The 11,442-nt window shown below is 57.4% G+C and overlaps 1 protein-coding gene across 3 annotated transcripts; it reads right to left on the reverse strand.

Moving 5' to 3' along the window:
- Positions 1 to 1,059: 1,059 nt before the first annotated feature.
- On the reverse strand, positions 1,060 to 11,204 carry LOC121445753 (pituitary homeobox 1). 3 transcript variants are annotated; one of them, XM_041647899.1, is made up of 4 exons: positions 11,144 to 11,204; positions 5,811 to 6,047; positions 3,453 to 3,685; positions 1,060 to 1,608 (listed from the first exon to the last, which is right to left on the reverse strand). In XM_041647899.1, exons 2-4 carry the CDS (start codon positions 5,977 to 5,979, stop codon positions 1,066 to 1,068), a joined length of 945 nt encoding a protein of 314 aa, XP_041503833.1. In that variant the 5' UTR covers positions 5,980 to 6,047; positions 11,144 to 11,204; the 3' UTR covers positions 1,060 to 1,065. The 3 variants fall into 3 exon arrangements, with proteins under 3 accessions (XP_041503833.1, XP_041503834.1, XP_041503832.1); XM_041647900.1 differs by lacking the exon at positions 11,144 to 11,204 and adding an exon at positions 6,649 to 6,699; XM_041647898.1 differs by lacking the exon at positions 11,144 to 11,204 and having other exon boundaries at positions 5,811 to 6,262.
- Positions 11,205 to 11,442: the final 238 nt, after the last annotated feature.

Here is an 11,442-nt window from a genome sequence, read left to right on the forward strand (position 1 = left end):
CCGTGCCTTGGCCTCCCTCTTCAGGTGAATGAAGCAGCCAGGGGCTCAGTGGTGCTTAGCACGCTCGGACTATGGTTTTAATAGACGTACATGGACAAGTCGATATAGACAGATTTATAATTCTATACAGTCAGTCCGACATACACAGGGACGCTGTAAACGGGCGCGGGCCAGAGAGCGGGTGTGCAAAGTGGGCGGGGGCCCTGGGGCTGCGGCCCCGCGCTCTCCTGGCTCGACTCTTGTACGGGCGGGTGGGCAGTGAGGAGGGGGCTGTTCGCTGGGACAGAGGGCCACCTCCTGGACCCAGAGTGAAGCAGAGGGCCGGGCTGACGGCTAAGCTTGGGGCTGGGAAACTCGGAGCTGAGCCCTTCCCCTCCTGCTGCCGACTGGCCACCGCCAGCTGCCGCTCTGTGGCCTGAAATGTGCGCCCCCCGAGCGCGCAGGCTGCTGGGCTCTTCCAGGCATCCCGGGACCTTGGCTAATCCAGCAGGAAGGCCGGATCCCCTGCAGACGCGGTCATCCCCAGCCAGGGGCACGCTCCAACAGCGATCCGCCCGGCGTGCGCTCGGCCAGGCCACACTTGGAGGGGGCCTCTCGGTTCTTGACCTGGTGGACGATCCCATACCCTCCAGGCTCCCTACATTCAGTTCACTGACGCAGGCGCTCCCGCCCGGACGCAGGCGACCAGGGTGTCTTCTCCCTGCTGCCTTGGCGCTGGCTTCCTCCGCCTCGTTCCCTCGGTGGAGTGGACAGCTGGGACCCGTGGGGCCGAACATACCACCTGCGCCATCTCCAGGGAAATTGCAACTCACCCCCCCCCCGCCCCAGTATTTTTCTCCGACGTCTTTGTGCTTTTCCCCCCCTCCCTTGGCTTTCTTTCTTTCCTTTTTATTCTTTGGGGGCAGAATGGGGTCCGGAAAAGCAAACACAAAACCAACCTGGAGGCGGGGTGGGGAGGAAGGGGCTGCGCTGAAGCGAGGTCCGCGGTGCTGCGAGCGCCCCGCGGTGCTCCGCGAGCTCCCCTGCGCCTTGCCGGCCGGCGGCCCCAGGGACCCGGCGGGGCGGTCAGCTGTTGTACTGGCAAGCGTTGAGACCCGACGCCGGGCCCTGCAGGCCGCCATAGCCAAACGACGAGTGCTGCTTGGACTTGAGCCGCAGGCTTGCGAGGCTTGAGTTGCACGTGTCCCGGTAGACGCTGTAGGGCGAGGCGGGGGTGCCGTAGGGGCAGGCGCCCGGCGACATGGCCGAGTTGAGCGAGGAGCCGGTGAGGTTGTTGATGTTGTTGAGGCCCGAATTGGGCATGCCGGGCACAGCGCCCGGGCCCATGCTGGACGGCATGGTCATGGAAGAGATGGAGCTGGGGGCCGAGAACATGGACTGAGAGGACAGCGGGCTCATGGAGTTGAAGAAGGTGAAGCTCTTGGTGGACAGCGGTGCCGGTGCCAAGCTCTTGGCGGCCCAGTTGTTGTAGGAGTAGCCGGCGGCATACACGTCCTCGTAGGGCTGCACCAGGCCGCTGAACTGCGGTACGTAGCCGCCCTTGCACAGGTCCAACTGCTGGTTCCGCTCCCGCTTGCGCCACTTGGCTCGTCGGTTCTTGAACCAGACCTAGGGAAGCGAGCGGGGGTAAAAAACGTCAGGGCCACGGTGACCTGGAAGGGCCCTCATCCCCACCTGAGCCTTTGCTGCCCCCTCTCCCAACATCCCTTCTTTTCTTCCGCCGCTGCTGAGGTTTTTGTAATGGTTTCTTTCCTGTCTCCAGAAAATACGAGCCCTCCTTCCCATTTTCCCGCTTTTTAAAAATCATTCCCCCCCAAGTTAAATTGGTTTTCTTTCCCCAACTCGGATTCTCTTTTGTTCGAACAAATATTCGTCCCCCCCCCCTCTTTCTACCATTTCCTCCAAGTGGGCACCAGCTCTCTTCGAAATAATTCAATCTTTTTCTTCTTCCTCAAACACACAAAAACATTTTCCTTCCCCGAAAATTACGGGCTCCGATTTTTGAGACGAGTTTTATTGTTCAAATAGTTTGTTTTCATCTGTATTCACAATATTTAATAATTTTCCTCTTGCCCGAAATGTAAATTTTTGTTCACTTCTTGATTATCTAAACTTCAGTCTGTTTTTTCTTTGTTTTTTGTCTTCATTTTTATTCTTTTCTAAATATTTAGTTTATCCCCCCAGATATCTGGCCTCTACTGCTTTTCTTAAATAATTGATCCTTTCTTTTTCTTAATGCTCAACCTCTTTGCCTCTCCCTTAAATATTTAATTTCTTTCCTGCTGCCTAAATATATTCCAAATACGTTTCTCTGCAAATATTTAATTTCCGTAAGTTTACTAGTTTCTCTCTAATCTCCGCCTCCATTTTCTCCTAAGAAATTGGTAAGAACCACCTTTTTCTCCCCAACCAAGTCCTCCCCAGTCTCACCTCTCTACCCACCATTGGCCCCCTGACCTCCTAGCTTGTTCTCCAGCCCAGAACCCGTGTACCCCAGCTTTTCACAGGCCCTGATTCCATGTACCCAGCCCCACCCCACCTCTACTGCCATAAACCTGGGCAGGATTAGTGAGCTCGGAATTATAGGGTACTCGGTCTGCATCCAGGGTCCCACTGGGTCAGACCAGTCTCATTGGGGCGGGCTGAAAGCAGGACTTATGGCAGGGGTTCTGTGGGTTATGTGGCACTTTGGACTGGCTCAAGAAGGGCTTTCAGGGTCTGATTAAGTATTTGCCACCTCGAGAAAAAACGATATTCTTACCCCTCTTTTAAGAAAGTATAGCATTTGCTGGGAACCGTGGGAGAGGCGCCAGAATACAGTGTGCTTTTGGGTCAGGGGCCTTGCAAATGATAAGGAGCGGGAGGGCCACTAGCTACCAGAGTCCCACTCCACAGGACCCCAGACCTACAGTGGGGAAGAGCTCTAGGCAAAGGTCCAGCTAGTGCCTGGCTGATTGGTCTGGAAAGCTCGGAAAATATCCCAAAAGCAGTCTGGAGAAGGTATACTCAGAATGAGACCACAGTTCCGAGAGGCTCGAGACCCCGCACCGCACCCCCCTACACCTTTCAGGCCTTCCGGGGCAGTCAAGCGCGCCCTGCCTTTCCCTTTCGTTTTCCAGGGGGTGAAGGCTCAAAGCTCCCGAGGTCCTCAGCGGCAGAGACTCCTCTGCCCAATCTCAGACCTTGAGTAACTCCAGGACCTGACAGAGTTCCCTGGGGTAGGGAACGGGGTCTTCTGACGGGGGGTTGCGGTAGCTCCTGCGGGTCAGGTAAAAGGGCTCAGGAAGTAGCAGCCTAGGGGCCTAGCTGACACGGGTGGCAGGGGCCTAAAGTGGGGTCTCCGATGAGAGAGGGGGAGGGAGGCCTGCGAGGTCAGAGTTAAATCTGAGCTACTGTGGGCCGCGCCAGCGGTGGCCAGAGGGAGGGTAGCCCGAAACGCGCCCCACGCTCACCCGCACTCTCGGCTCAGTGAGGTTGGTCCACACCGCGATCTCCTCTCTCATGCTCATGTCCGGGTAGCGGTTCCTTTGGAACGTGGCCTCCAGCTCTTGCAGCTGCTGGCTTGTGAAGTGAGTGCGTTGCCGCCGCTGTTTCTTCTTCTTGGCTGGGTCCTCTGCTCCGCCGCAGCCTGCGCTGCCCGCGCCGCCGTCCTCGGGTCCCTTGGCTTCCCCGCCGCGCTCCTTGTCTGCAGCAGGTAGGAAGGGCGCGAGTCACCTCAGGCTAACACTACTGCACCCGGTCCCGGCTCCACCGAAGCGCCTGCGGAGAGGTGGCTGCCTCTCATCTCCCTGGCCAGGGGCCGTGGGAACGGTCCCCCACTGGAAAAGAGCCGACCGGGTGCCGGTCCTCAGTAGGCACCTCTAGGGCTGGCGTTGCCACCGAGAAGAGCCCAGACGCCCCAACCGGGCCTGGGTTCCCGGCTTGGCCGGGCCTGCTCCTGTATCCCGCACTGGCTGTGGCCCTGCAGCTCTGGTCACCAGCAAAGGAGCGCTATGTCTGGAAACTAAGGCGGGCCTAAATCTGACTGGAGCACCTCTGCTTTTCTGAACTAATACCAGAACTTTCCAGCTGAAGCTAGCAGATTTGTGGGGTAAGAACCCGGTGGTAGCCTGAAATGTTTTCTTGTCAGGGCTATGTCAGAGCCACAACGACCTCGGGTCTCAAGGTCTAGAAAACCCACCAACTGCAGCCTAGATAGACAGATCTGGGTCTAAATGACCCGGGCTTCTCTGTCTCTTTAAAGCTACAGGAGATGCGCACAGTCAATAACATTCAAATATAAAGAAAAGGAATTTAAAAGCAAAACAGAAGCCCAGAAAAGTTCAGAGCGCTCTACCTAAAAACAGAAAGATCCGCAAATCCTCAAAGCTAGGCAGACAGAACCAGTGAAAATGTAAATGAAGGAGTCAAAACCGTTCGTGCAAACACACCCCTAAACTAAATACACAGCCAAATGTGTGTAAACTTCAGTCAGATAGGTATTTCTCTAAAAAAAATCCATGTATCATTGAAGAGAAATTTTAGACTCTTCACAGTAACACCCTGGTAGAGATTTTCAAACCCTAGAGAAATACATTGTTGCTAGACAATTTAAATTCACGAAATAAAACTGCTACAAACAGGTTTTAGGAAAAATCTCAGAGAAATGCGCCATTTTGGATTGACTTTTAAAAATTTCTCCAAGAATCGTGCTGCATGTAGATGTTTGAAATCTCAGAGAAACACGCGCTAGTAAATTGTTTCAAAGACGCATTCGGTTTAAACTGTTAATTTCCCCGCTGATTTGATTTGAAAGCCAATTTATATAACTATAGCTTTTTTTCCCCCCTGAGCAAACAACACCACGTTTAAAACTTTTGAAAACAAAAGTACAGTCAAAGCTTTGCCTTCTAACCAAGCAAACAGACCTGCTGGGGAAAGTCACTTAGAGATGGAAAACAGAAACAAACAGAGATTAAATCAATGTAGTAGAGACGCCCAGGGCCGGGAACAGCGGGCAGCCCAGAACTGCGCGGCCACTCGGGGCTGAGACCCCGAGAACCGCAGCCGCTCCGAGACCAGATGAGCCTGGAAACCTCCACAGCCGTAGCCGCCCAACCGAGGGCCCAGCTCTTTGGTTAAAAAAAAAAAAGAAGAAGAAGAAGAAAAAGAAAAAAGAAAAAGGCAACGCGGAGTTTGTAAAGTCAGTCTAGTACCCGCCCTGGCTGGACCCCTGGTGTCTTGGAGCTGTGGCGTCCACGTGGGGCGGGATCCCTCCAACAGTGTTCCTCCGGCCCTGCCCGGAGTCAGGCCGCGCCTCCTGGCCGGCTCGCTCTCGCTGTCCCCGGAGCTCCGTTGTACTGACCCTTCTCTTCTGGTCTGGTCTGTGCGCCCAATCCTCCTCTAGGACCCTCTCCTCCAGCTGCACCTCCCGGTCTGTCAAGGTGTCCGCCCTCCTGTGTCTCTCTGGGTACTTTGTCTCGCCTTCCCCTCCGTTCCCTATTCCGTCGGCTGCTTGCCCTGCGCCCCTGCGGCTCCTCAGCGGCCAGTTAGGGAAAACTTCACTTTTTTATTTTTCCTCGCGCGTGCTATTTGCTCCTGTTACACCCGGGCTGTCAGTCCCACTCTGGGCTTGGCTTATGGGGACTGCTTGGAAGTGGCTTCGCGTGTGCGTGCGAGCGTGTGTGTAAATTTCCGCGTTCACCGTCAGGTCGAGATCGGGAGTGAAAAAGAAAGCTCCTGAATGCCGAGGCGCAGAGGGGACCCGGCTGAGCGCCAAGTCGCTGGGTGCGCGCCGTGGCTGGGTGCACGCCGCGGGGAGCCGCGCTTACCTGGCAGATCCGTGTCGGACGACTCGCTGGCGGAGTTCTCCAGCGGCTCCCGGGGGTCGGCGGCGCGGGCCAGGTGGAAGCTGGGCCCCATGTCGTGCGGCGGCGGTGGAGGTGGCCGCAGCCCCTCGGGTAGCCTCTCTAGGCTCATGCCTCCCTTGAAGGCGTCCATGGAGGTGGGGACCGCAGCGGGCGCTCCAGGGGCCGGGGCTGGGCGCACCCGGCCGCCCTGGCTGCGACCTGTTGGGCACAAGAGCGCGGCGCCTAAGCGGCTGCCCCCCAGGGCTGCCCGCGCCCGCAGCGACGCCGCCCGCGCTCCATCGACTGCCCGGGGCTGCGGGGCCGTGCGTGGGGCTCCGTGCTCCGCCACGCGCTCCCGCTGCTCCGGCCTCAGCCGCCCGGCCGGCCGGGGCCCCGCTCCGGATTCGAGGCCGGTTTCTAAGGCTCGGGACGGAGCCCGCAGAGTCTGTCTGAAAACGACAGCGCGCGCCGCCAGGTTCCAGCAGTCCCTGCGCCAGGGGTGGTGGGTGGGGTGGGCCTCAGTGGGAGGGGGCTGGGAGAGAAGGAGGGAGGGCGCGAGCGGGCGAGCGAGCGAGCGCGGGCGGAATCCAGCCCCGAGCCGCCCGCGCCGCGCCCTCTCCGCCGCTCTCCCTCCCTCTCTCCCTCCCTCCCAGCCTCGCCCGCGCCCTCCCCCTCCGCAGCCACCTTCCCGCCGCCTCACCCCCCCCCCCGCGCGGCCTCACCGCGCCTCTCCCTCCTTCCCCGGTGACACACCGACTTCTCCCTCGGCCGCACAAAAGAAACGCATCTGGCCTGCAAGTCCCGCGCGGCTGGTGCCCACCTTGGGGCCCCAAATGACTTGTTTCGCTGAGAGTCAACTCCTGTCTGGGCCGCTTCGAAGTCCCCAGCCGCTGGCGAGAACAACCTAGGATGAGTGAAGGTTCGCCGAGCAGGATCGCTCTGAACCGGCGCCTGCGAGCCAGCGCTAGGGCGGGGACCGAGCCAAGGGCCGGTTCCCGGTTCCCGCAGCTCCCAGCGGTGTCCTCGAGGGGCCGCCGGCCCCTCCTTCCCCAGTCTCTTCTCCCCAGGAACTCGGGCCGGTTGAGTGACAGCAGCCTGCGAGCTCTAATGGGCCCCCGGATGCTGTCTTCTAATTAGCTTGGACACTCTCCCCTAAGGCTGCCTCTCAGGCCTTCCTCTGCACCGCAGTCAATTTTCCGGGATTGGGATAGAAATGATGGCTTCTAATCAGACGAAACGTTTCTGCTGGCCCTAGGCCGTGGTGAGCGGGGCTGGAGACCCCAAGAGCGCAGCCAGGCCCATTACCTTTTCCACCTCCCCCTTTGTTTTCCACCTCCAAAGATCAGGGATTTTTGGCAGTCACGAGGTAGGCCTTGCCAGTCTCTGCCCTCCTTTAGGGTAACTTTGCCCCCCCCCCCCCCCCCCGCGCCCGGCGGGCAGCGTGGGGCTTGCTTTCTGACTTCCCAGGGCTTCAGGCATAGGCCTGGGAGACCAGGTGACTGCTGTTTCAAGACCCTGGGTTGAGAGCCTGGGAAGCCTAGAGTCTCCTATACCGTGCTAGGAAACCATAGCGGCAGAACTCCCCTCTCGCCAAGCAAAGACTTTACCCCCTAGGCTCCCAAGATTGGTCCCCTCCTTAAGTCCTCAAGCTTCAGTGAAGTTTGTCCAGGGATTTTATCCAACAATTGTTAACTGGCCCAGGGACCTCAGCGTCTTGAGTAAACAGGTCACAAACTGAGGTGGCTCTAACCTGCTTCTCAGGCCACAAGGAGACCCTTAGGCTGCAGATCTTCCCCTGAACCAGCCACTGGTGGGGTGGGAGCCCTGGTAGGTGGGACCTGGGGGAGTAGCACTTCCCCATTCTCTAGGCTCAGTGCCCAGAGCCCAGGGCATCTTTCTCTCTGCAGTCATTTCTTGGACAGGTCCTACAGGTGTCAGTGTGGTAGTGGCACTTCGTGTAAGGCTCTGCCTTTGACTCTCCTCCTGCCTTCTCCATCACCAGAGGGAGCCGGGCTGGGTTCCTTGGTGAGAATTGTGGGGGCAAGGGCAGATATGCAGGGTGGGACCAAGATTGCCTCTTACTCCTTTGGCCTTCCTCCAAGGTGCCCAGCTCTTTAGGGCCTGGCCCATTTTCCCTGTCTGACTGCAAGGAGGCAGAATCTAGGCAAAGCTGGAGGTATATGCTTCCCAGGGAGCTGAATTAGGCCCGGGGACTCTTGACTTCTCCTTGCAAGTGGAGCTCATCACCACGAGGTTGAAATTAACTTGACCACGGGCAGAGCATGGTTGACCAGCAGTCCCTGGGCTCCACTTTTTACCCCACTTCTTGGCTGAATGTTCTACAGCAGCAAACACCTCCTTTCAAGGAGGTACTCAGGTGTCCCACGATGCCCTCCACGAGGCGACACTACCTCAGAGGTCAGCCCTGAGCGCACAAGGATGGCGGTGTGCACACGGACACCTGCATCCCTGATGGATGCTGTGTGCCATGGACACACACAGGTGCTGTTTGGTGTGAAGTTGGATAGCAGGGGTTACGGGTATGTTCTAAGCCATCAAAGTCAGGCCAAGGTGGGAAAGACCAGTGCCCCTCTGCCTGGAGACAACAGCAATGGTCTGCCCATGGGTATTATGACTCAGGACCTATAGGATGGGGACTGTTCAGTGACTTCACTCCTTGATCTTCCACTGTGGACACATTAATGCAGTTATTATGCTCCCTCTGCGTTCCCCTCTGGACCCAAGTCTCTAGCACTGGTCTGAGTAGACACAGCACTCTTTTTATTTGGAGACCTCCAGGTTTACCAAGTGGGTGGAAAGGTCTTCAGACCCTTTTAGATAATCCTTCCACTATCCTCACAGACCTTGAGCCCCAAAGAAGCACTGAGACAGATGGGGACTGGTGGGGCAGTCTGTTTTTAAGTGATACTGAATGAGCATGGGTAGGGGGAGGACCAGCAAAAGGCTATACCCTGATCCTGAGTGTGTTGAAGAAGGCGACCCTGCCTCACCCACTGTCCTAGGCTAAGCAGGGGCTTCTTGAGCGTGTGAGCGTGCATATAGGTAGGAACCAACAATCTTTCCAGAGCCCAGGCTCCCGGCAGTCCCCTTCAGTTTAATGTGTGGCTTAGGGACTTGGCTTGCTTGACCTCTCCCTGAATCTTACTTCTCACGTTCCACAGTCTGACTGCTGTCTCAGCCTCCAGATCACACAGAGAGGGGATGGGAGAAGTGGAGGGAAGGGGGCTTACTGAAGCCAGCAGTCCAGGAGTTCTAGTCCACTGGCCACCCCACTACCTTCAGAGCCAGCGATCCTTTCTAGAAACTTGGGGACTGTGATCCGGAGGAGCCAGGGTTGTGGTGGTGGAGAGCTGAAGTAGCCAGCATAGGACCTTTGCTGAAGCTGGGCATATTTGAAACAGAATCTGGCCAAAAGATGGTTTAGTGATTTAATTCTTATGAAGGCCGAGTGAGGGATTCTCATGGGGACCATCCTTATGTCCCTGTGTGAGTATACTGCCCTAAATTCTGCGCTCCTAGAATCAAGAGATTTTAGGGAAAAGGAAGGAATGTGCCATGGCTTGCCCCCAGGGCCATCCGTGACTCTCTGGGACATTCCAGTCCTAAGCCTCTTAGGCTGTGGAGAAGCTCAAACTAGAAAACCCAGTTTTTGGAGTGCATCAAGGACCACCTACCTCTTTTTGCCCCATCTAATACCCCCTCCCCAATAAAAGCTCTTTGTTTTGTTGTTTGGTTTTTGGTATACAAGCAATTACAGACAGACCCATAGTGCTCAGGTGGAAATTGGAGCAACCTGTTGGATTCTGTCAGTTTCTCAGAAGGTTCCTGCCCATTGAAGTTTCTTTGAGGGGCAGGAATGTGTGGGAACACTGACTGGGCAGGACAACCGGCCACCAGGTACAATGGAAAGATAGAGCTTGGCTTCTCCAAGCTGCTAAGGCTCCTGGCTCTCCAGGCCTGTGCTCACTCCCTGTTGTTACCATGCTTTCTGGTTCTGGGGAATGTCTGAACTAAGGGAATACAGGACGGCTAAGAAAGTGGTGGTGGTTGCCACTCACTGTGGAGCGGAGGGCTTTGTTTTCCACTCTTCCACGGGTGCTGGAAGCCTGTCTCACTCGTTATCAGTTGCTCCCGTGGAAGGAAGCAGCTTCACTTGTAAGCCCAGACTCCTTTTATCCCCTCTCTGGTGGAAGCACCAAGGCCCAAAGCCACAGGGGAACCAGCGGGCAGGGAGTCTTCTTCCGGCCTGCCCCTGCTGCTGGTAGTTTTTGCTTTTACTCTACACCGGGCAGTTTCCCTAGTCCTCGTCATCCATTGGTGGACAACAACCTGGGGGGCACTCTAGCTGATTTTCAGAGATCAGGGAGATGCTAAGAGAATATCCGAGCCTTTGTTTCTCATCAAATTGGGTTCAATATTTCCTTAGATTTTGGTGAATTCCTAAATAGAAAAATCTCGGGGCCCAGAATTTCAACCCGAGATGCCCTCTATTGCGGTCAGAGGTGAGCCTCGGGGAGCCCTGGCTTTGCCTCAGTCTTAGTCCGTCTCAGTGTAGGAGATTTCGGAATTTAGAGACCCGGTTCTAGAGAAATAGTGTATGCCCAGGGCTTCTGTGTCAACAAGCAACTGGGAGACAGTCTCCACAAGGACTTCATCGGACTTTACAAAGAGCATTTGGAAGGAAAAGTCCGACTTGTGCCAGTGAGAGGGGGCTACCATGGGTTGGGGCAACTCTGAGGGTGGCGGCTGGACATCATGGTCCGGGGTGAAAAAAGTCAGGCTGGTATCCACAGCTTTCGGCGGCGGCATTGCTGCCCCAACGAACCAACCAACGAATGAAGCAGTTTCGTTTGGTGAAAATACCCTTTTGACGCGAAGCTATGCCCCAAGTCCCTAGCTAGTCCCAGGGGCCAGCGTTTCCACTCGCGGTGGGGCCCCATTCCTGGACAAGGCGGCTGCGGGCCGGCTATCCCGCCACTGTCTCCCGCAGGCCCTTGCGTCCTGCACTTCCAGAGGCTTCCAGGGTTGTGCCTTTGCGGTGCCAGAGTCCGCGTCTCGGACGCGGTTGCCCTCTGAGGGTGTGGGGTCGAGTGGGCCCACGGGGTAGGTGAGTTAGCATCGGGTGATGGCACGATCCATCTGTGCGCGGGAACCAGTTCCTCGCGTTGCTTCGAAGGCGCGCGGTTCTGCGCTGCCGGCGGGACCCCAGGCACGAAGGAGCCAACAGCGCTGGCCTTGGTCGCCTCCTCCCCTTGCACCTCCGCGACCCCTCGCCGCAACCCGGCGTCTCTTACCGTACCGGGGCAGCGCTGTGTCTGCGGCTGGTTGGCTCCGGGTTCGCCCTCCGCGGACTGCAGATCAGGTTGCCGCCCGCTCTGCTCTGCCGGCAGTGTGGGTCCCCGCCGGTTCGTTACATCCCAGCGCGCAAGGTCGGGGCTGCCTCGGTTCAATCCGCTCCTCCCGCCGCCGCCCGTCGCCCGACGCCCGCGGGGAAGGCGGGGACACCGGCCGGGGAGGCGGGAATGGGGGGGTGGGGAGAAGCTAGGCTCTCGGACCCGAGGGGAGGGGGCGGCGCGGAGTCCCACGGGCGTGG

This window comes from Microtus oregoni, unplaced genomic scaffold (genome assembly GCF_018167655.1).
Source record: "Microtus oregoni isolate MIOR12 unplaced genomic scaffold, Mior012 000525F_ref0000287, whole genome shotgun sequence".
NCBI lineage: Eukaryota > Metazoa > Chordata > Mammalia > Rodentia > Cricetidae > Microtus > Microtus oregoni.